Below are 25107 nucleotides of genomic sequence, written 5' to 3' on the forward strand. Positions count from 1 at the left end.
TGTGTGGTGTGGTGGTTCTGAGTGGGGTCTGGAGCTGTCAGCCTGGATTCTAATTCTGACTGCCGCCTACGACCTTCGCCACAAAACCTGATTTCTCTGTGCACCGGCTCCCTGTCATGGTGGAGGGAGTGGGACTCAGTGAGGTCACGTATGTAAAGCCCTTAGCAGCAGAAACTGGTTTGGCTCAGTGGATTGAGCGTTGGCCTGCGGACTGAAAGGTCCCGGGTTCGATTCCGGTCAATAAAATATATATATATGAAAAAATAAAGCCCTTAGCATATTGCCTCATGCTGTTATGGACTGAATTGTGCCCCCTTGGCACCCCCTCACCCCCATTCAGATGTTGATGTCTTGGCCCCCAGTGTCCAGACTGACTGGAGATAAGCTCTTCAAAGAGGCAAGGAAGCCCAAATGAGGTCCTTAGGGTGGAGCCTAACCCAGGATGACTGGTGTCCTAATAAGAAGAGGAACTGGGACCTACAAGACACAGGGAGAAGACAGCCGTCTACACACAAGGCGCGGAGCGAGGCGAGGAGAACCAGCCCTCTGATGCCTCCACCACAGGCTTCTCGCTTCCAATTGCAGGTTCCGTTGCTCAAGTCATCCAGTCTGTGGCCCTTTATTCAATGGCGGCAAACTAATACACACATTAACTATGCGATAAATGTGAAGTACTATCGCTGTGAGGGTTATTTCAAAATTACTCGGCCGGAGGAAAACAACATAGCAGGCAAAAGTGGGAAATTTTCATCAGAAAATAGTGCTCCCTGGTTTAGTAAAAGAAACCACCTACAAAAGGGAAGCAGTAAAAGTGTTTATAACTATTGCGGCTGGGAAGGCCAGGGGGACCCCCCCCCCACACTGAGCTAACAAGGTGGTGGAGTCACAGGGACACGGAGTCGTCCTGGCTAGTCAGTAGGAGGATGGGCGGCTGGGACCCGCCCGTCTGGCCTGGGCGCGCTCTGCTCAGGCGCCTGCAGAGGATGAGCTCCCTGGACCCCACCGAGCAGCTAATATAATGGGAATCCGTTAACAACAAAAAAGCGAGTCCGCCAGAGCACACACATTGCTTCTGATGGATAATGTAAGCATGTGGTACTTAACAAACTCAAATACTACAAAGGTGAATTAAAAGATAAGTCTTACGCTTGATCCTTACCCTAAGCCCCATGAAGGCAGCCACTCTTGTTATTTCTGTGCATCTTCTAGAGATAACTGTGTGTATAAAAACGTGTTTATATGCATATAAAGTGAATATACAATACATACCCTCTGCTTGCTTGCTTTGTTTTTATTGAGATAGAGTTGACCTATAACATTGTATCAGTTCCAGGTGTATAGCATGCTCTGTGAAATGATCGCAGTGGGTTCTCTGAACAGCCAACTCCACATGTAGTTATAAAATTGTCTTCTCATGAGAACTTTTACTGTCTTAGCAGCTTTCAGACATACACAGACAGTCCTCGGGTGACATGGACCCGATGTACGTCCTTTCATGGTTACATCGCCATTCCCCATTTATTTATAAAAAAAAGTTCCGTCATTTTGATGTATGTACGTATGTGCTTTATGTTTTGTATTATGTATTTACCACGAGTGAAGGTCAGGAATTATCTTTAAATTTTGTTACTGTGTCACTTCATTCCCGCTGTGTCTGTGCTCGGGGGGCAGGGAGTGACGTGGGTGCCATGTAGGTGGTTCCGTGAAAATCGCGTTACGTCGCCTGTGGGACGGATCTCCCACCCAACTCGAGGACCTCCTGTGCAATGTAGTCCGGATAACTTATCGTCCCCGTGCTGTACTTTACACCCCAGGACTCATCTATAACTGGAAGCTTTTAGTGCCCTTCATCCACTTACCCACCTTCACCCATTTACCTACCTCTAGCAACCCGCCACGCTGTTCTCTGTGTGAATGGATTCAGTTTTCCTTTTTCTGGACCCCGCATGTGTGATATACTGTCTTTCTCTGTCTGACTGACTTCACTTAGCCTAATGCCCTCCAGGGCCATCCATGCAGTCACAAACGGCAGGCTTGCTTTCTTTGTTCTAGTGAATATTCCATTGTTTATATATCAACTACATTTTCTTTTCCCATTCATATGTTGAGGCCACAAGGCTGTTTCTGTATCTTGACCATTGCAAGTAATGCAGGGGAGGTGGGAATCAGGTATCTTTTTGAGAAAGTGATTTTGTTTCCTTCAGATAAATACCCAGAAGTGGAATCTCTGGGCCATAAGGTAGTTCTTTTTTTTTTTCTTTTTGAGGAACCTCCATACTGTTTTCTATAGTGGCTGCACCAATTTACATTCCCACCAACAGTGCCCAAGGGTTTCCTTTTTTCCTTTTCCTTACCAATACTTATTTTCTTTTTGATGATAGCCATTCCTGTAGGTGTGAAGTGATATCTCATTGTTTTGTTTTGTTTTTTTTTTAAATATACTTTATTGATCTTTTATAGAGAGAAAGGGAGAGGGATAGAGAGCTAGAAACATCGAAGAGAGAGAAACATCGATCAGCTGCCTCCTGCACATCCCCCCATGGGGGATGTGCCCGCAACCAAGGTACATGCCCTTGACCGGAATCGAACCTGGGACCTTTCAGTCCTCAGGCCGACGCTCTGTCCACTGAGCCAAACCGGTTTAGGCTCATTGTGGTTTTGATTTGCATTTCCCTGATGATAGTGACGTTGAGCATCTTTTCATATGTCTTTTGGACATTTGTATGTCTGCAAATCCTCTACCCATTGTTTAATAGGATCATTTTCTCGCCATTGAATTGCATGAGTTCTTTATATATCTTGTGTATTAACCTATTGTCAAATTTTTGATTTGCACATATTTTCTACCATTTGGTAAGTGGCCTTTTCATGTTTTTTTAAAAAATATATTTTATTGATTTTTTTATAGAGAGGAGGAGAGAGGGATAGAGAGCTAGAAACTTCGATGAGAGAGAAACATCGACCAGCTGCCTCTTGCACACCCCCTACCGGGGATGTGCCCGCAACCAATGTACATGCCCTTAACCGGAATCGAACCTGGGACCTTTCAGTCCGCAGACTGACGCTCTACCACTGAGCCAAACCGGTTTCGGTGCCTTTTCATTTTGTTGATGGTTTCCTTTGCTGTTCAAAATCTATTTAGTCTGATGTAGTCCCACTTGTTTATTTTTACTTTTGTTGCCTATGATTTTGATGTCAAATCCAAAAATCATCACTAAGACCAGTGTCAAGGAGCTTACCACCTGTATTTTCTTGTAGGAGTTTTATGATTTCAGGTTGTACATTAAGTCTTTAATCCACTTTGAGTAAAATGGTGTAAGATAGGGGTCCAGTTTAATTCTTTTGCATGTTGCTGTTCAGCTTTCCCCACACGGTTTTATTGAAGAGACTATCGCTTTGTCATAAATTGACCATATATGGGTGGATTTATTTTTGGGCGTTCTCTACTGTTCCATTGTTCTGTGTGTCTGTTTTTATGCCAATATCATACTATTTTGATTATAGCTTTGTTATAATAGTTTGAAATCAGGGAGCATGATGCCTCCAGCATGTTCTTAAGTTTGCTTTGGCTACTTAGGGTCTTATAGTTCCTTACACATTTTTAGAACTGTTTGTTCTAGTTCTGTGAGAAATCCACGGGAATTTTGATAGAGATTGCATTGAATTTGTAGGTTGCTTTGAGGAGTATGGACATTTTAATACTAATTCTTCCAACCCATGAGCATGGAATATCTTTCCATTTATTTGTGTCTTAATTTCTTTCTTCAGTATCTTATAATTTTTAGAGTACAGGGCTTTCACCTCTTTGGTTAAATTTATTCCTAGGTATTTTATTGTTTTTGATGCTATTATAAATGGGATTGTTAGCTTAATTTCTCTTTTTGACAGTTCATTCTTAGTTTATAGAAATGCAACGGATTTCTGTATTTTAATTTTGCATCCTGTAATTTTGCTGAATTTATTCATTAAATATTGGGAGTTTTATTTTATTTCTTAGGTAACAGTTGAAATGCTTACTTTTTTTTTTTTTTTTTTTTTTCCCTTGGTGAGTCTAGCCAAAGTCTCATCAATTTAGTGTTTTCTACATGTAATATGTCACCTGCAAATAGATATGGTTTTACTTATTCCTAATTTGGATGCCTTTTATTTCTTTTTCTTGCCTAATAGCTCTGGCTAGGACTTTCAATAGTATATTGAATAAAAGTGACCAGTGTGACCATCCTAGTCTTTTTCCTGATTTTATAGGAAGAGTTTTTATTTTTTCACCACTGAGTATGTTAGCTATGGGCTTTTCATATGTTATGTTTAGGTACTTTCCCTCTATATCTACTTTATTTAAAAAAAAAAAAATCATGATTGGATAATGTATTTTGTCAAAAAGTTTTGCATCCCATTGAAATGATCTTGATTTTTATTCATTTAGTTAATGTGGGGTATCATTGATTTGCGGATGTTGAACCATCCTTGATTATAGGGATAAATCCCACTATCAAATGTATTTCTCAATTTGACTTGCTAAGATTTTGTTGATATTTTGCATCTACATTCATCAGGGTATTGGCCTATAATTTTCTTTTGTCATGAAGAAGGAAACTTTATTCAGTGTGAAACAGCTAAATTGTAGTATAGCACAGCATGAAAACACCATGTGAAGTGGCCCCGGGGCCAGGCCCCTCTTGGCTAGACAGCTATTTTGCGCCTTCCTTGCTAGTCAGCTTTGCACTGCGCTAGTCTGCTCAGCTGTAGTTTGATATTTGTATTCGCTCTCATTCCCATTCATAAAGCTTCCATTGGGTAATCAGAGCAGGTGGTATTATGCTTTTTTCAAAGGATAGGACTATTATTGAACTGAATACCTATCACAGATTAGATGCTTTTCTAAAGAGTTGTATTCCCATTAGTGGTCATGAGGAAGTCCAGGGCCCTGTCTCCCTATCTTTCCCGCCAATAAAAGACACCTGTGGTGGCATCAGCAAGTCAAGTAAAGACTCACAGACAATAAAATGGCATTGAAATTAAAAAATGCCTTCAGCTGTCTTCCTGGCCATATTACCTTTCCCCCAAATATACAGAAAACTGATTTTATAAATCTGAGCTCCTCCACAAAATATTATGCTTTGTAAGCCACTTTTGGGACTTGGCCAAAGCTTTGGGTGAGGGTGTGGAAATAACAGTGTCTTATGACCCCCTATTCAGATCCCAACCGCTAAAAACAATCCATGACTGCTTTCCTATATAAAGCTATTCATTAAGCAGAACTCTGGGGGCATTAATGGTATCAGACTTCATTAAAAAAAAAAAAAAATATATATATATATATATATATATATATATATATATATATATATATATATTATTGATTTTTTTATATAGAGGAAGAGGGATAGTTAGAAACATTGCTCAGCTGCCTCCTGCACACCTCCCCTAAGGTACATGCCCTTGACTGGAATCGAACCTGGAACCTTTCAGTCTGCAGGCCGATGCTCTATCCACTGAGCCAAACTGGTTAGGGCCAGACTTCACTTTTATAAAACAAAAAATAAAGGTAACAAGTACCATCACATAGGAGAGAATTACAGGATAACAGGAACTACAGTGCGCTTAGCAGACTGTCCTGCAGTGTTGGCATTGCTGAGAGATGGGGACATATCCAGCCTAAAAATAGCGAGGGGTGTATGGCTGCTTTCCGCCTCGCTGACCTGTTCATGGCAGGGCCCTAATAATGTCATTGACAGCCAGGTTTATTTTTACTTTGTAAAATCAAATATGCAAATATTCTAAGAAATACCATTTTGAAATTGAGAAATCAACTTAAAAAAACTTATTTGAAAGTCAGGTCCATGTTCATGTCTCTGGATCTATTTTGTTCATCAGTTTATTTGCTGTAAGTAGTTTTTGTTAATACTTCACATCTAGGGAAAGGCTCTGGCGGGAGGTGGGCAGAATGAGAGAAATGTTTTAACAAATGTAAGGGAAATTATTTCTTCAGCATTGTTCAGAAAACGGGAATTATTTGTGTGTTGAATATAGGTGTGTTCTGGGTAAAAGGAGAAAACTTTATTAAACAGTTGATCTAAAAGGAAGGAAAAATAATTATTAAAGTATACTGGAAGCTCCTTACAACGTATTTTTTGGTAAACTAGGCCCAAGTTCCTGAAACAGCTAACGCCTCACTGGAAGGCAGTCGGCTGCAGCACAGGAGTGGAGATGTGCCAGGCTAAAACACAGCGAGTCTAGGCACGCGTGCGGAGTAGCCATTTTTAGGTTAGTTGTGCCCAAATATAAGACATTAAGAATGGTTATTCTGCTGAGAATATTGTGTCCAGTTACTATGACGAGAAAGATGATGTAAGGGAAGATAACAGAAGACTTCATCCGTGGCCACCCATACAGGAGTAAGAAAATCCTATTTCCGAGGACTAGCCCCAGCCTCCCAAACAAAAATAGACCTCAGAAGTGGGGACTGCCAATATCTCTGTGAGACTTAGGGGAAGTATGTGCAAAGATGTGATTTTGTATTTGATTCCATATTTACCATAAAATTTTCAGAAACTGAATTTGGCAATGGAAGACCTATTTTTGGTGAACTTTCTATGATAGAAGAAATTTTTTTCTATTGAAAAAAATTGGCATATAAAGTTTTGAAAAGTAATAATGTCATTTTTGCTCCCCCCTCCTGGAAAGTCCTGGCTTCAAGATTAACCCTTTGCACTCCGCTGTCCCCTCTCAGGGGACATTGGAATTCTAGCATATCACTCGGATGTCCCCTCTCAGGGGACATTGCAGTTTATTAGTGATTACGGGGAATTGAGTTAATTCAACGCACGTTTCCGCCGTTAGCGTCGAGTAGCTGGTAGCCAATGTCCAGAATGGTTCGGAGTGCAAAGGGTTAATTATATATAAATTGAAATGAACTCAGAAGATCTATTAACAAGTAGATACTTAGAATTCTAAAAAAATGAGAGCTAAATTTTTCCTAAACAACTTTTGCTGTCTTTTTTTTTTTTTTTTTTTAAATCCTAAAGTTCTAGTAAGAGAATTGTAACACCAATTAGGATATAACCAGTTACATTTATATAATTAAAATTCAGAAAAGAGTAGGGTAAGAAGTAAACAAAACAGGCTTATAAAACAGATGAAGATAATACCATTTATAGTAAGATAAAAAAAACACTGCCACATTCCATATTTTATTCAATTTTAATAGGGTTTCCATTAACTTTTAAAACAAAATGATTTCCAGTTTAAAAAACAATGCACTGATCACATAATTCCTTCTTCATTTTATACAGTTATACAAATATTCTAAATACACATTTTCTGTTCAAGATGATGGCAAATAAGATTAACTGTACAGTACATAAGAAAAGAAAATATTTTAAGCATATTTAGAAGCAATAGAAATGTCTATACAAAACAAGCAAAAATGGAATAAATTTTTTAATTTTTAAAGTATTGCAACAGGCCCACAGGTTTGTAACAAAAATGTCTTTGCACAGTTCCTCACAATGCCCCATTAATAGCTATAGCAAGACAGCGGTTTTAGAAAATAATGTTTCAAAATGCTACACATGGTACTACTGTTTGCACAGTTTGATCAGAATAACAACTCTACTCTGAGTCAAGCAAAACCTAGAGGAAATATACCAAACAACTTGAAAATTATTTGTATAAAATTCATTGCACATTTTACTCAGTTGTTTGAAAAGTAAAAAAGTGTATTTACAAAATATTTCGCAGTCAAAATTATAAAGTTAATGGATATCTCTAAGTAACACGTCTTGATACAGACAGTTCAAGGAAAACACACAAATGGTTTTTTAAGAGGTTTTTTCAGTGCTCCTTCCACAGGGAAGTAAATATGACCTACTCAAATGGATTTACAAGATGTTACACATACTGGAGCAAATGCCACACCTGCATTATAAAACAATGTCGAAGGGTGAAAGGATGAGGAGTTTGTACATTGTAAGAAGTGAGCTATTCAGAGATCAACAAATACAATTTTTAATTCAGCATAAAAGTCTTCATAGTCTTCAGATAATCGACAATGAACATACTTGACTTGATGAAAGTTGAAAAAGCACCATGCACAACAGTTTAGTGGTAAACACTGAAAAAAATAGCACCTGGAATTCTGTGGTATTGAGAATTTAAAACTGGTCTAGTAATTGTCGAAGATATGGTGCCTTGGATAATTCTCTATTTACTCGGGAGAGTTTGAAAAGTACAGGACAGTTCAGAGAAACACACGGGATTTGTCGATCAAAGCAACCTGTGCAGTTCTTGCAAATCTGAAAGTAGAAGAGGAATACATAAAACAATAGGGAAATGCCTCTGAATATGTGTAAACAGCAAACTTCTATAAGCCCTCCTTTCCTCCCCCCGCGCCCCCCAAAAAAAACCAGGTCTTTTTAATTCTAAAATCTAAGCATTGAATAACTTCTATGGATATATCCTACTTTCTCTGGACATTTTGATTCCCTGATAAGAATATCAAAGAATGTTAGGTGTCTCTCAAAATCCATTTTCCCTCTTCTTTTATACTTTAATTGCTTAAATGTCTTAATCCCTTTTTATTTAGTAAATTAGTGAATATTTTAAAACTTTCATTATAGGGATCTTTAGTAAGAGTTCTTTTGTTGGGCATAGCACATCCAGCTAAAAGACTACATTTCCCAGTCTCCTTTGCAGCCCTTCCATTTGGTGTAAGCCCTCCTTTCTGACCCATCACAGATTACTGGCAGACATCTGGCACACAACACATTACAGAGCATTTCATTAGTTTTTATCTCCTTGAGACATTTCTAAAGGATATTATTTCTTTTTTATATGTATTTTATTGATTTGAGAGAGGGGGAGAGAGAGAGATAGAAACATCAATGATGATAATCATTGATTGGCTGTCTCCTGCACGCCAACTACTGGGGAATCAAGCCCACAACCCAGGCATGTGCCCTTAGTCAGAATCAAACCTGGAACCCTCCAGTCCGTAAGTCAATGCTCTATCCATTGAGCCAAACCAGCTAGGGCTAAAGGATATTATTTCACAAAACACAGAATACAAAATCCCCCAAGTATTCATTTCATTCCTGAGATCAGCTTTCATTTACAGTAGAATGCTATTATATTAAGGTCTGCATACTAAGCTACCCAATAACCATTCAAAGACACTGTCTCAATGAGCTAAAAGCACTTTTTTCAAGTTGCTCAGGTTTATATTTTTAAAAACCAATTATAAAAAAAGTGATCCATAAAAGGATGATAATTTCAAAGTAGTCGTCTAGACCAGTGGTTCTCAACTCTGTACATGAGCTTAAAAGTATACTAATGCCTGAGCCCCACCCAGGGCCAATGAACAGAACAGAGATTGAAATGGATAGAGCGCCTCAGAATCTTTCCTTCCCAGGGCTCCGATGTGATTCTGATGTATAAGATCTGAACTGAGGGAAAATAATAAGCAATAAGGCAATTAAAAATCAGGTTTTAAACAATATGTAGTCAAGTCACATAGAAGAAAAAAAAAGATTCTAAAACATGAGAAACATCAAAAATTTGAAAAGAATGAATAGTGAGGATTCCAAGGGTTATGAAAATACAGGTCGATTTTTTACCTGAATAGTATATGCAGGCCATTAAAAAAGAAATACTGAATATTTCTAAATATTTACTACTCTAAGCTGTCTCTTAAGAGAGAAACCAAATCTGCTCTAGTTAATTCTGATCCCAGCAGAGCTCTGATTTTAGAGGTGTCTCAGGCAGCGCATTTGTTCTTTGCCTCAATATCTGCCAGTCAACTGAAGACAGGTTTTTCTGAGCACACTGGTTATTGCATCTACTACCCTGTTTCCCCGAAAATAAGACAGTGTCTTATATTAATTTTTGCTCCCAAAGATGCGCTAGGTCTTATTTTCAGGGGATGTCTTATTTTTTCCATGAAGAAGAATACGGTACACATTTATTGTTAAATGAAAATAAAGGAAATTTATTACCTGTATACGGTACGGTAGTACGGTAGTTGTCAACACAAACCAGACAAGCTGTGAATCCTACAGTATCAAGAATTTACTCATTTATTCAATGACAATCATGTCATCTTCTTCTGGAGCATCATCATAACAATCCAATTCCTGAATTTCCTGGTGAATTTCTTGTGACTCCATTTCTTTCAGAATTAGTGGACTAAATCTCTCATGTTTAGCGTAGGGGGGCCTTATTTTCAGGGGATGCCTTGTATTTCACTCAGAAGGAAACCTGTAAGTAGGTCTTATTTTCGGGGAAACACGGAATTATGATGCTGCCTCAAGCAAACCACTGAGAAACGTGTGCTTCAGCCAAAGACCAAGCACGGTGTTCTCCTATGTAGCCTTTCACTAACCTTCTGACAAGGGACTCAAACCTGTTCCCAAGGACAGGATTTCTGTGTGACAGTCTGTGTGCTGCGGCTGCGCTCAGGGGCAGGACATGCTGATAAATATTTATGCTCTCTGTGCTGGCCGGACAGATAGGCCAGGATGGAATTACTTGCCTCACTAAATTTAACTTCATGTTCAGTTCCTAGATCCTTTACTGCTGACTTAAACCCTGAGCACTGCAGCTCAATTCAGCTTACGTTTAAAACTTTAAAAACTACAACTTGGATACTTACTTTTGCTTACAAGGAACCAGACATTTAAAAATACATTTGCTTTAGGCTTGATTCTTTTTGCTATCCTTTGGCTTTCTTATTTTTAAAAAAGTTTTCAGTCAGATGCTTAATTCATTTATTTTCATTCTTTCGTGTTTACTATTAAAAGTGTTTGTGGTGATGAATGTTTCTGAAATCTGCTATGGCTGTCTTACAATCTTATACGTAATATAATGTTGTCTGTTTAATAAGCAGTGTTAAAATTTCCAAGTGGAAGATCATTTTATTTTCTGAGTTTAAAATTACTAGCATTATAGCATTGTATTGATAAAATGTAATATGTCTACTTTAGAAATTAGTAAGGTTTTCTTTACAGAAGATATGGTCAATTTTTTTTTTAACATTCTATAAATATTTGAGATGGAGGATTCTTTAATATTGGGTTAGAGTTTGATATATAATCATAAGGTCTACCTTATCATGATGTTTAGCTATGCTTTTATAAGTATTCTTATTTCTGATCACTTGATTGGTCTTGGGTTGAGGCAGGCATATCAAAATCCCCTATTACTAATGTTTCTCACCATCTCTCATTACATCTCTTTCAATTTCTGCTTTATGAAAATTCCTACAGATTATCTAGTGTGCAGGGGACACACATTTTAATTATCTTAAAAAAACACCCTAAAGTTAAAAAAAAATATTTTAAAAGATGACGAACTATCCTTATTTATAAACGGCATCACTTCTTTTAAGCTGCATTTTTGGAAGAAATAAGTCCTACTATTACTGAAAGAGGGTTCTGGTTTTATCAATGGCACCAATGGTGCAGTGTATGTCATGGAGGGAGGAGACCCCTCAGCCTCCAATTTCAAGGGATTTGCCTAATGAGGGTTGGTTGCTGCTGTCGGGGCATCAACCTATACAACAGAAGCTGCGAACTCCCAGTGACTTCAGTGGTTGCTCTACAAGTTTTGTGGTTCTAGTCAAAGTGGCTGAAAATCAGATGGTGCTTACTCACATAGTGACCAATCGCTGCTTTAACTGTCAGTTAGCAGGCACAGTCAATGCACGTTTACACACCACTGGCACAGGCTGGCCTCCGTGCAGGAGCCAACTCAGCAGGGGGGAAGGGCAGGCCTCTGCCCTCCCTGAGCTCACTGTGTCTAGTGGGGAGGACACACACACCTCACAGTAACACAGGAGCCCACTGCAGGGTTGGAGGGCCTCCCCTCGTCTGGGGGTTAAGCTGACTCCTCTTCTCAGCTGATGACCAGTGAGAGGAGAGGAAAGCATTCCAGGAAGAGGAATAGGGTATTTGAAGGCCAAGACGTGAGGGAGAATAAGGTACATTCATGGACCTGAAAGATCATATTGTATGGATGACAGAGAGAAGGGAAGAAATGGTGATAGAGAGGTAGCAGGTAGGGGCCAGAACAGAGAAAAATGTATGAAGTACGATAGGGAGTTTGAATCTTATCAGAGAGGGGAGGCGGGGAGATGGACAAAATTTGTGCACCAGGCCTCTAGTATAGGATAATCCTTACTCCACCTTTCATACCAGTTTGATATCTCAGAACCGGAGAGCTGACTACATATCCCCGAACATCAGATTGCTTGAGACTCTGGGTCTATCGAACGAGGCTGTACCTTTACAAGTTGCTCTTGTTTGCGTTCCAACTCCCGGATTTCTTGGTTGAGGATGACTGCGACATGCTGAGGTTGGCTCCGACATTTACTACAGACGCCGTGCTGAGTCAGGTCGTCACACACAGGACAGTGCAAGGTAGTGAAATACTGTGAAATGGTGCCTTTCCGCCCTTCAGGGTCACTTCGAGAGGAGCTGGTGGCTTTCTGGATCTATAAAACCATCAATGCAGAAATAACTCTGAGCCAGCTGCATAGCAGAGCTGTTCTCATGCTAACTGCTAGTCTACTGAGGCATTATTTCATTTATGCAACAAATGTTAAGTAGCCACTGTGTGTCAGGCACTGTTCTAGACAGGCTATAGAAATGAACAAAGTCTCTTCCTTTCACATAGATCACATCTTAATTATCATTAGATATAGTGTTTCTCCTTTTGGAAAAATAATCACCTCCTGCCACTCAGTACTTTTGGTTGAGAAACATGAGATCATACAGGGCAATGGAAGAAATCCAGGTTGAGAGTGGATGCTGTTTAAGGCTGCATGATTTGGGCCATAGAAAGAAGGCAAGTAAAGGTTAAAAGAAACCTGTTTGGCAGTAGGGTGCAAAATTCAAGCAAAAGTAAACCTGGAGCATTTCAAATACAACTGGATGCATGCCACCTACGCCTTCTTCATTTGAAGTTAATGTTGGTTTCGACAATTTGTCTTCTGGCACTCTTTTTACATTGAATACATGATCATATTATTATTATTATTATTATTATTATTATTATTATTATACCATTGGTGTATTCTCCTGGTGTCTTATAAATCAGTGCATGAAAGCAATTAGGCCAGCTTATTAGAAATGCCAGTGGTTTAACCTTCTTTCTGGTGATGAGATGGCATAGTAATAGTTTTCTGGCGTGGAGCAGGATACAGCGTTATAGATGCTGACCAGCACAGACTGTGAAGCACAGCGTGAGCCTTGGCTTACTAGGTTAGTCTTCACCTTGGGCCTTAAGTGCTTACTGAGAAAGTGAAAATAATGTGAGCATTGACTATATCCATTTGCCTGAATACCACCATAGTCTGAGATAACAGCAAATCTATGAGCAGATCTAATTCAAAAAGGAGATAAAAAAGCTACTCTTTTCCTAGCGTAATGTATCCCAGATTATTACAGTCAGACCCTCCATCAGGCTTCTGAGTAAACTGAGATTGCTAAGATCCACACTGTATACTTTGCTTTAGTAAAATGCTATTTTAACATTAAGTAAAATATCTGCTCCACAGGAAGTCTTACGTGACTGCTCTCTGCGGTCACAGCACAGGTACATTAGGAGGACTTACCCTTGGTAATTCGTAATACCAGTTGAAGACATCAATACCAATAAGTGAGAAGACTCTTGCCAGGGGTGGGAGGATCTGCTTGGTGATGTAGTAAGTGGCGTTCAGTCTCAGAGTCGGGTCCTGCAGGAGCTCCACTGGGCGCCTCACCAGCTGGATGAGGGGCACTCCGGGGCTCCCGTAAATGATCACGTACGGCACTCGCTCTCCAACTCGAGGCTCAGAGCGCCGGTCATAGGTAAGCATTTTCCTATTTAAACCCAAATAGAAGATGCACTCAAAGACTGTCATGGGATGCAATTTCCCAGAAAGTTAAATGAGAAATAAACAACACTGAAACCGTGATAACTCTGCATTAGACGTGCAACTTTTTTGAGAACTGTATAATTAGTTGGCACCAAATGGGTATGTGTAAGAATTTAAAACTTACTCTGTAAATCATTACCACCTGGAAAGCAATGTGAGTTGGTAGATATCAACTAGCTAAAAATGTTTTCAATCCCCTAAGAACAAAAATCATAAATCTAAAAATGAAAGATAAGGAAGTAAAGAAAGTTTAGCTGGTTAGATGATCTGATTGCAGAATGATATGTCAGTGCTTTGGTAGATCACTATTAAGGACCGCCTAGTGACTCTGATTGAGAAGCAATGATTCAAGCTTTGCCCAGACTACTACTGACTGACTTCAGTTACCCAAAGGGAGTCCAAGTTCCTCCTTCCTCTTGAGAGCTCACTAAGTGCAGGAGCCCATTCACCTGCACGAGGCTGCTGTGGGCAGGTGAAGAAACAAGCGTGCATCTGTGCCTATGGACTCGTCTTTCCATGTTCTCCAGACTGTTCAGGACCCCAGGACTACACCTGCTACGAGCTGAGAGTTGTACTGTTGTGCACATCATTACCTTGTAAGCTCAAGGGCTGGCACACAAGCTCCAGGTTTGTAAGAGGAACTTCCTCTGTATTCCTTGGCAAAGATAAAATCTTGAATGCTGGCCTTTCCTTCCATAAGCTTCATACATTGTCGCTGAACATACTGTTTAATTAAACTTATATCTCTTGTTTCGAATAGCAGCTTTAGAGATCGCTCAAGTATCTTAAAAAAAAAAGAAAAAAAAAAGGATATGTTCATGAAGATACATATCATCAATACTGTTGTATTTTCAATTATGTGACTACTGGATAATGTGATCTATCTAAACAACCTGCTATTTACAACAATTGGATGAATTATTAGAAATTAGAAAATATTTTAGAGATTTTATATAGCTATTTCTAAAAATAGAATATCACGTCATTTGAGGAAAATCATATCGAATGACATGCAAATGAAACATTTGTTCTGTGCCGAGTGACATAAAACATTTCGGTTTTCTTAAACAGGTAAAAGTGCTCTAGGCATCATGATTTCATTTACTGTTTTATTTACCCTGTTGTAAAAAGGTCCTGATTCAGGTGGACAGGAAAAAATCTATCTCCAAGCAGTGAAATCAAAATTAGTCTTTTTCTGGTGTCAATAAGTATATACTAACTGTGATAGAATTTTCTGAACTGGGATTATTTCTACTAGAAAATGACTGACATACGTGAATTTATTTAATGGATTGAATTTAAATTAGTTCCAGCTAAAAGTTCTGCATCTTGTTCTGAGAACTGGAACCCATACTATTTTACATAAGACGTTTGCTAGTTTAGCCTCGGTACAATTCTGCCCTCAGAGAAAGAATGCACTGGATGATATTTCTTCCAGAAACTAGTATTAAATAACACCTCAAATTTGTATAACACTACATATGTCATACTGACAATAACAGATTGATAATCTAATATGCTTTTAATGCTCTCATAAAACGCAGTGTGTCGAGTACGTTTCCATTTATGCCACTTATTTTTGGTTATAGGAAGAATTTGGGACTGAGTAAAGAAACATTAAATATAATATACTATGGTTAATATTACCACAGCTGAGAAATTTCAATAATTTAAGTATCATTCTTCAGAAATCTTCCTAACTTATATCTGATAATCCAAGTAAACAAAATTTCAATTAATCTAAGATGCATTATATTGCTTATGAAATCTGTTGCTAGCTTCTCTGTATCCAATATATTTATCATCTCCAGGTGATAGGCAGGAAAATCTTATCAAGTTCACGTGTTGTTTTTTAGCAATTGTGATAAAAGGTGTGGAAAGAAGTTAGAAACTAAGGACTAAAATCAGGTAAGTTGTTTCATTAGAAAGGAATTCTCAAACATCATTTAGTTCCTCTTGTAGTTACAAATAGGCATATACCAGGGGTCTTCAAACTACGACCCGCGGGCGACATGCGGCCCGCAGAGGAGTCTGATCCGGCCCGCCAGGTTTTTTGGGCAGTGAGCGCAGCCGAGGTGTTACAGTAGGAATTAATAGTTCATATAGTCCGGCCCTCCAGCTCTCTGAGGGACCGTGATCTGGCCCCCACTTTAAAAAGTTTGAGGACCCCTGAATAGGCTATAGTTCTTCCACCTAGATGTGTGCTAAGGATTTTCGCCAGATTCTTTAGCCGCTTATTTCTCAAAGATGAAAACAAAAAAGATAAAACTTACCTTAGGAACAGCAGGACAGGAATCTCTTCTGACTGTTTCTATTCCTTTTGCATCAAATACTGGGTCCTTTTGATCCAGTGTTTCATACATATAACCCACATACCTCTTTTTTGTTTGTAAAACACAGGGTAAATATACCTGTGAGGAAATGAAACAAAGCGTCTCTCAATAACCAATTTCCCCCCTTTGAATATCTATCTCCCCCCATGAATATCTACTATTTTTAAGTCTTTCCCCCCCTCTTTAAACAGATGTTAATTATAGAAAAAGTCTAAATATGTCTCAGGCCCCAAGTAATTCACAATATAACACTTAGAGGTGAAAACACACAAAATGAGTTGTCTTTACCTCTTCATCATGTACTCCTTTGCCTGTACTATCAATTTTGCACCTACCTCAACTGACACTGCTGTCTCAAAAGTCAGCAGTAATACCTTTTAATATAATTAAAACTGCTTTAAGCATTACCCATACATGTATTTAAAGTGGATTTCTAGTAGATAGCTCTCAATATTAAAAAAGTTGCTAGAGAATTTACAATGAAAAGTCCTGGTTCCCAACCTCTACTTTTTCCTCCCTAGAGCCATCTTCTGTTATTGATCTCCTGTGTATCCTTCCAGAGATAGTCTATCCACATATATATATATACTTATACACATAATGGTAGCTTACTTTATACACCATTCTGTACTTTGCTTATCACCATCATCATCATCATAAAGAGCTAATATGCTAATGGTTGGGACCCTGTCACGGTAATGACTGATCAGCAGGAGGCTGCGTGCGCAGCAGGATGGAGCTGCCATGTTGCTCCGGAGCTGGGGCAACATGGCAGCGGAGGTGGAACCAGCCTGAGGCGACTGGCGGGCCTTCAATCAGCCAGAGAAGGCAGGAGGGGGCAGGGCCAAGCTGTGGGTGGAGAGGTATGGTGTCAAGTAGGGGTGCCAGGTCACTAGTTTCATTTAATAATTTATCTTGGAGACAGTAGTCCGTTATGGGAGTTTATCACAATTTACCTACTTACCTACTATGGGTCACTTAGGAGGTTTCCAGTCTTTTGGAATTACAAATACTGTTCCACCAACTTTGCATGGATTAATCCATAGAAAAATTAATTGAAGTGGAATTCCTAGATCAATGGGTATGTGCACTCTCCCTTTTGTAAAGTTACCAAATAGATCCTTCCCTTTCCTTTATCAATAATCATATTAAATGGAAATGGTTTAAACATCCCAATAAAAAGGCAGAAATGATCAGATTATAGCGAGGCTTAACTATAAGCTATCTACTAGAAATCCACTTTAAATACAAGGATTTAAAAATAAAAAATGGAAAAAGATACACATGCTAACACTAATAAAAGCAAAGTTGGAGTGACTACTTAATAAAAAGATTTCAAGACAAGGAATATTATCAAAGATTAAATTATCAATTCACTAAGAAGATCCATAATCGAGAAGGTGCCTCTTGGTCCCCCACCTCAGGGGGGATGGTTGGTGGCGTCTCCAGGCAGAGCGCTCTCGGACAGGGCGCAGGGTCACAGGGGTGTTTGTTGGGTGCATGCACCAGGAGGAAAAGAGGACTCTGGCCTCACTTCCCCGGCCCAGCGCCAGGGGCAGGGAAGCGAGCCTCAGGCAAGTCCCCCTGCTGCGCAAAAAGCCTGTTTCTGAGAGGCCGGAACAGACAATTTGCGCATTACCTCTTTATTATATAGATACAGTACTTAACTGAAATAGTCTTTTTATTCATTTATTTATGTAAAGGCATTACTTAAAAGATTTGAGAAAATTATAGAAAACTAAGTAAAAATATTTTCAATATAACACTTTAATAGCCTGTGTACTGTTATTGATTTTGAAAATATATTGAACAAGTCAGAAATGTCTAGAAGCTATTTGAATTTTACATGTGATCATTAGTATTACATTTCTCTTACCTTTTCAAATTTCAGTTTCACTGGTTTGGGATTGGTAGCAGTTACAGCTTCAGCAATTTCCTGACCAATCTTAAAAGACTGCTCCTTAGTAGCTCCTTTCAGTAGCACAAACATACTAGAAGATTAAAAATAGAGTAGGGTAATGAGGAAGTCAGTGTAAAAAAATAGTTTCATCAAGAGTAACTTTCCTGCCTAGCATGTCTAATACTAGAAAAAACATTTCCCCCTCTTATCCTTATTAAATTGCTTCTGATCTAAGCTTTCTTGTTTTATCACAACTTTCCTTGTGTACACATGGTATATCTAATTACAGCTCTTTTAGACATCTGATATTGCTAGTTTAGTTACACACAGACCAGCTCAGTTATCACAGCTGCCAAGAGATCCTGGGTCATTCCTAGACATTTATAGATTTGGATGACACACAATTATGTCAATCATAAAATAAAGAGAAAATGTGAGTATAAAGACATGGGAATTTTACTTGTCATGTGGGAGGAAATTTCCTTCTAGAACCACCCAACTTTAAAAAGACACACATATTATTTTGTAATACATGTTTACTGAAGAACAGTTAGAAAACACAAAAAGGCACAAAGAAGAAAATAGCCATCTACATACTCTTATCATTCAGATAAAAGGTACCCCAATCATTCAGATAAAAGGTACCCCAAATCTTTTGTGTATATCTGTAAATCTTTTCTCATTTGGATCACAGATCAAAACCATTGGGTAACTTTCTCCTTTCATTTAATAGTATATTGTGAACATTTTCAGTGTCACTAGTTCTTTTACATTATTTTAACAGTTGTATTGTATTTCATAGAATAATTTAACCAAACTATCACTGAAAATTTAGGTCATCAAAATTTTTTGCTAATATTCAATATATAATAATTTGGTATACCTCTGTGACCTCATAATAAATTCCTATACATAAATTAAAAAAAAAATTCTTGGTAAATGGTGGACACTAAAAATATTTTTTGGAAGATACTGTCAAACTAAATTCCAGAAAGATATTTCGGAGGTATAGTCCCATCAGCAATACATGCAGGTCAAGAGGAAAGAACTTCTAATATTAAAAAATCCCAATACAAAAAATACTCAAAAGTATTGGTCATTTTTTACTAATATAACTTAGTTAGCTTTAAAATAGCATTTTACATTTCAGTATATACCACAATCTGAGATCAACAGAAGCAATGGCTAATACTTATTATTTTAGTAGAAAGAAATTAAATAGTTGACACGGACAATATCTTGAGACATGACTTTAAGACTTTTGTTTGTAGTTTTGTAGCCACCTAAACCAAACTCCTATTTCTTCAAGTGTTTTTTATATTGGACTTTAATCTCCTTTGGATGGTTTCTTTAGAAAAGCTCTTTCTCTGCCAATACTGGAGATAGTACTTAAGAGTCTGATAGGAAAAGCTTAAGAAAATAAATATTTATCCAATATTAAGGTCTTTAAAATAACTTAACAACCTGAATTATTTTAACATTCACTAACAGGCCTTAGTAAGCTATAATATTGTCTCTTTAGGCCCATCTGATACTCATTATACCAATATGGCCTTATTTTAAAAAATAGGTTATAGATTTCCTTTTGAAGAATCATTCTTAATAACAGACTTTGGAGCTCAGTAAAAAGTTAACCACTCACAACTTTGGCAACTGTCCCTCAAGAACAGTTTTATTATTTATTTTAAGATATATATTTAAATTCCGAGAGCTGCACCTATGAGAGGAGTTATTCACATTAAAAGCTGTTTATTCAAACAGACTAGACTCCCGTTACACAGTTTTATAGATCTCTCTCTACCTGGCTGCCTGGAAGGATGCCATGGGAGCCTTCAGTGGTTGGCTCAGCTCACTTACATTTTCTTGCTCAGGACCATTTTGGTAAATCAGGACTTGTCCTAAGTCTGATCATAAGAACCAGAAAGGACTTGGATAAAACTCTATTTTAGGAATGATTGCCCTCAAGCCATTCTAAATACTGAAATGAATATCTAAAGAGATTCAAAAAGGCAGCTTCAAAACAGAAAGTTCATTACCTGTCAGTATCACCATATACGACCCTCGCTCCCCATTTCTTGGTATCATTCACCAGTTTAATAGCTCGTTCCAAGGTCTCTCTGGCTTTGTGAACAATACTATCACCAACCTGTTGGTACAAACACATTGAAATAATATTTTAACATAGCTTAGGAAAGTCAATAGACTTTTAAAATGTAATACTTAATTTTAAATATTAAACATTTCTAAAATTAAATAAAGGGAAAAGAGCATAAAAAGAAACCACATAGTCACGATGGTCACCATTCTTTTTACAAGTATTCAAGAAGAAAGTAAGATGAAGAATTTAAAAGAAGGAGCCATTCAATATACAGACTTGCCTGTGAATGTACCAGTAAGCACAATGGATTGCATTTTACACAGGTACACAGCTACATTTAATTCCTGGAATAATAGAATCTTTATTTTTTTTTTTAAATATATTTTATTGATTTTTTACAGAGAAGAGGAAAGGGATAGAATCTTATTTATTCAAGAACTTTCTAATCTAATATGCCTTTGTAACCAACCAAGCAGGAAATGACATGAGTGTATGTGTATCTTTCAAAATTTTGTTGGAGTAATGATAATTTTTCAGTATTATTAAAGTTCATGCTGAGCTGAAATCTCAGTGATTGGTTATACAAAATTTTTAGACAATCGTAAAACAAGAAAAATGTATAACTATATGATGGAAATTACATGACAAGTATTCAATTTAAATCAAGTAGGCAGGTGAATGTCTAACAAGGTTTTTTTTTTAACTGTAAGTGGTGAGTCTTAGCAATGATCATGGCAAAGTATTTATCATTGCTGCTTCATTTATTTAACTCATTAAAACTAAGATTTGGGGAAAATGGCCCATCAGCACAAATGGAGCATTCTTTTTTAGAATTTTTTAAAAAAGAATTACATACTTTTTCCTCTCATGTTAAGAAGCAACAATAGTAATAATAATCCCTTTCTCTTTAACTGTAAAATTTGAATTATCTGAATTAAATGTAGGATTAAATAGTATTTAAAAGGCTGCTTAAAGTTGCTTTATATAGGAGATATGAAGTGTATGAACAAAGGAATAAATAGAAATACTGTAGCAGAAATTTAAAGGTCTCTGTTGAGACCTTTTCATGCATTAAAAGTAGGTGAACTATAACCTAATACTATTTAAAAACCATGTTATCTAATAGAAATTCAAGTTTTAATCTTTAATCTGTCATTTGTTGCCACTTTAAAAATACACTTCAAAATATGTGATGGCAAATAGCTGGGCAAGTGAGCCACCTAGTGTCAAGTCAAATGTGCTCTTGAGATACTTGCACATATGGACCTAACTGCTCACCTCCTGCTGCCTGCTCTGACCCATGTAAGTTACACCCAGAAGAGTCAGAGCTCTTGCTGTTACCCTGCCTGAAGACTATGCAACCTGAAGGATTCAGTGGCATGAGAGTGAGGGGGCAGAAGAGAGGGAAAAGAGTGGTAATCAAATTAAAATAGAATCTGATCCTTTGTGCCATGGTTTCTAATTTGAAAAATATTACTTTGGTACAAGGCTAAGAGATTGTATATAAAAAGAGGAAAATAATTGGTAGCCCACAACGTTCTGGCCTTCATTTGACACAAAAAGATCATTAACAAAACAAATTACATCATTCTTTTCTCAAACACTAGTAATTATATTAGTCTGTTACATTATATTGAATTCATGTCAAATTAACACCCTACTTTAGTAAATAAGAAATTAGTCTTATTCTACGAAAAATTTCTTTTAGTTACAACTTCCATTATAAAAGAAAGGTTCTGCTTTATACCTACTGCTAAATGAGTAAATATGAAATGATTGTTGTTCACTCTAACATTTGGAGAAGCAACCTAACTATTCATCAGATCTCTATCAATATTAAAAGGAATTAGTACTAAGGTCATTGTAAACATTGCTATAAATGTGGCATTGAACTCTCATGCTAACAGTTGGTTACAATATAGTCATTCAGGATATGTAGAAATATGTGTGTGCTAATTTCTAAAATTAATGAAGACACAACAGTTCTTACAGAGAAAATCCACAAATCCTGAAGAGTATGTATGTATATAAGCCCCAGTTTGAGAAAACTAATCCTATGTCATGGACATGAAACCCTTTAAAGTTTCAAAACAAAACGAACTGCTTTAATGAACAGGTTTTCATTTAATGCTACTTTAGTCTCTTTCGAGAAAACTATAGAATTATGCCACTTACCTCAATGCATGGCATTCTCCCAGAAAAGTTAGCAGATGTATAGCCATACGTGACGTTTGCTATAAGCTTGAGTCCGAGCTGCCGTGCATCGAGCATTCGCGAAAGAGCTCTGTCTTGCTTATAAGCCTTCATGGACTGCTTCACCATGAGTCTCGTCTTCAAAATTTCTTCCAACATTATTGGTAGCACACCCTTTCTTACGGAAGGCTATCAGACAGGAAAAAAGAATGTTTGAAATCCCTCAAACATTAAATTTAGGTAATTAAGAAGGAAGCACAAAGTAAGCAGGAAGTATAACAATGGCCAACTGTGATGAACTGAAACATTCTAACAATAAAGTGGCCAGAGAACCAATGGCAGTCAATACAAAATCATCACATTTTCTTTCTTTTACAGAGGACTTTTTCCCTAAAAGGTTCCTGTAATGGTTATAACTCTAATGAAGTACTATTTTGTGAGTTCAAAGACCCCCAGGGAGGAGGATGTCAATTCGTGCATAGGCGAGACCACAGAACAAGTTCAGAGGGAAATTTTGATCCAAACCCCCACTCTTTCAGAAAGACACACGGGATTTGTATCACTCAAAACAAACCTGTTTTTAAAGATCTCATCCTAATGACCCCAGTAATCTGCATGGAACTCCATTTATCTACCTTGGAAGAATGATGAGCTGAGTTGACTCTGCTGACATAGTTCCAGGGACTCTAGGTATTTCAAATCTGATGCTTAGACCACTAAGCCATCCCCTCCGGCCTATATTTATTAGCAATCTGGAAGAGGGGATGAATAGTGAGGTGATAAAATTTGTTGATGCCAAAAAAAAATCATTTGTATTAAGATTAGGGAGAATTTATGAGAACTCCAGCAGGAATGAAAACCACAAAACAGTATTAACTCTAAAGATGATTCACAGATACATGCAAGGTAATAATGCATGTTGGACTGAACAATTAAAGCTGCAGGTACAGGATAACCACACTCCTGAATATTAAAAAAATCTTATTTTCATTAAACTTTACACATTGGGTCAAAATGTAGATATAAGTTTTAAAAATGATGTTAAAGGGAGATAAGCTGCTAGATGTGTGACAATGAAAACAATCTAATCTCTAATTCATTCTGTGTACCGTTTAAAGAAGCCACAATGTTTATGTTAGGACAAAATATTTATGATAATGTGAAGACATACTTTTCCCCAAAAGGAATATATCATGAACTCTATGGTAAAAATTTTCCTCATATCCAAGTGCCTAATTTTAGGATACTCTTTAAACACAGCATGCTGTGTGATATCTTTAAAGATAAAGATGCTACCTTTGCTAAATACACCAGAATGAATTTGAGGGCTTGTGAACTTGAAAAAGAAAGGAGAGGCAATATAATATTCTCCTAGATCTCTCGTATTTGTCTTTAATTTATTCATTTATGAGGCTTTTCTCAGTCTCTTTTGAAGGGAGATAAGGGAGAGAAAAAAAGAGGCCTTATTATTAGTTTGGATATCTTTTTAGAAATACAATCAATAAACAAGAGTATCATTCTTTCTGAGATAGCATTAATTTAAAATAACAGAAAAACAATTAGCAGAGTGTACACAGCAAAGCAATTTAAATCTTTGCAAGTTAACATCACTGTGATCATTAAGTAGCTAAGTCTGCCAGATTCTAAGAGGGCAGAAGGTATACATGTTTCTTTCTTTCAATATTTCACTGAAAATTAAAATCTAATTAAAATATTTTAAACTTAAATTCATGCAAAACAATATGAGTATTTAAAAATTATTTCTTGGAAGATTCCTATATTTTTGACTGTGTAAGATAAGGTATTCAAGCAAACTTATTTTTCCCCCTCTGTATTATAGGCCAACAAAATCAAAACCATTAGCTCTCCAAAGGTTAAGCCATAGTAGACACCTTTCATTTACAAGAAAGTATTACCTTGACAAAAGCTATTCCATTGGGGGACACTGTGATGTCATGCCTAATTTGGTAAAGTAAATCTGGAGGCACTCTCAGAGAGGTACAGCCAAATTTGAACTCATCAACCCTGTTAAGGAAGAAAATATTAAGCAAATACTTTCTCCAATCATATAAGATATTCTAAACAATTTTAGGAATCTTTCTAATTCCATTAGAAATTCATTTTCAAACATCTAAACATGAATTCTTGTATTCAGTAATATGCTTGTCATAATTATAAAAAACAGTTCTTCAAGTATTCACAATTTGTTGAAAGAAATATTTCTTAAATGACACTATCCTAAAATTTATGGATAAAGTCTATATTGAAATACCAAATTCAACTCAACATATGATTAACTTACACTAAGTTAAACCATAAAAAGATTGTAAATAACTTTCCAAATTTTTGTTCTTAATAAAAAGTATTATCAATACAATTACCACAAATGCTTTTTATGAAGTAGTGAATATATTCTAGATAAAATTACAATACTTATTATTAAATACACAAAAATCATTATTAAGGAAGACAGTATTTCTTATATCCTGAGAAAAAATATCTATTCCTTTGAGTTAAAAATATTGTTCTCATTCAGCTTATAAAATAATCTTTGACATGAACAGCTAAAACATTTAACAGTGTAACTTTAAAAAATTCAAACTATTTCTAAGAAAAAAGTCAAGAGGAGTTGATAGCTGGAGTTGTAAGATCATAAATCTCAAACAGTGCC

General features: G+C 37.0%; 1 protein-coding gene across 2 annotated transcripts in view; it reads right to left on the reverse strand.

The window, feature by feature from the left end:
• Nucleotides 1-7174: 7174 nt before the first annotated feature.
• Nucleotides 7175-25107, reverse strand: part of REV3L (REV3 like, DNA directed polymerase zeta catalytic subunit) — a 135497-nt gene continuing 117564 nt past the window's right edge. For both annotated transcript variants that reach the window (XM_084889867.1, XM_084889868.1), the window contains 9 exons: nucleotides 24353-24461; nucleotides 22419-22625; nucleotides 20182-20291; nucleotides 18122-18236; nucleotides 16186-16323; nucleotides 14506-14696; nucleotides 13610-13856; nucleotides 12278-12487; nucleotides 7175-8294 (listed from right to left, as the gene is read on the reverse strand). In XM_084889867.1, the coding sequence (XP_084745993.1) occupies nucleotides 8154-8294; nucleotides 12278-12487; nucleotides 13610-13856; nucleotides 14506-14696; nucleotides 16186-16323; nucleotides 18122-18236; nucleotides 20182-20291; nucleotides 22419-22625; nucleotides 24353-24461 (1468 nt within the window). In that variant the 3' untranslated portion in view covers nucleotides 7175-8153. The remainder of the gene's footprint in view (nucleotides 8295-12277; nucleotides 12488-13609; nucleotides 13857-14505; nucleotides 14697-16185; nucleotides 16324-18121; nucleotides 18237-20181; nucleotides 20292-22418; nucleotides 22626-24352; nucleotides 24462-25107) is intronic.

This window comes from Pipistrellus hanaki, assembly GCF_964339955.1.
Source record: "Pipistrellus hanaki genome assembly, chromosome: 7".
Classification (NCBI taxonomy): Eukaryota; Metazoa; Chordata; class Mammalia; order Chiroptera; family Vespertilionidae; genus Pipistrellus; species Pipistrellus hanaki.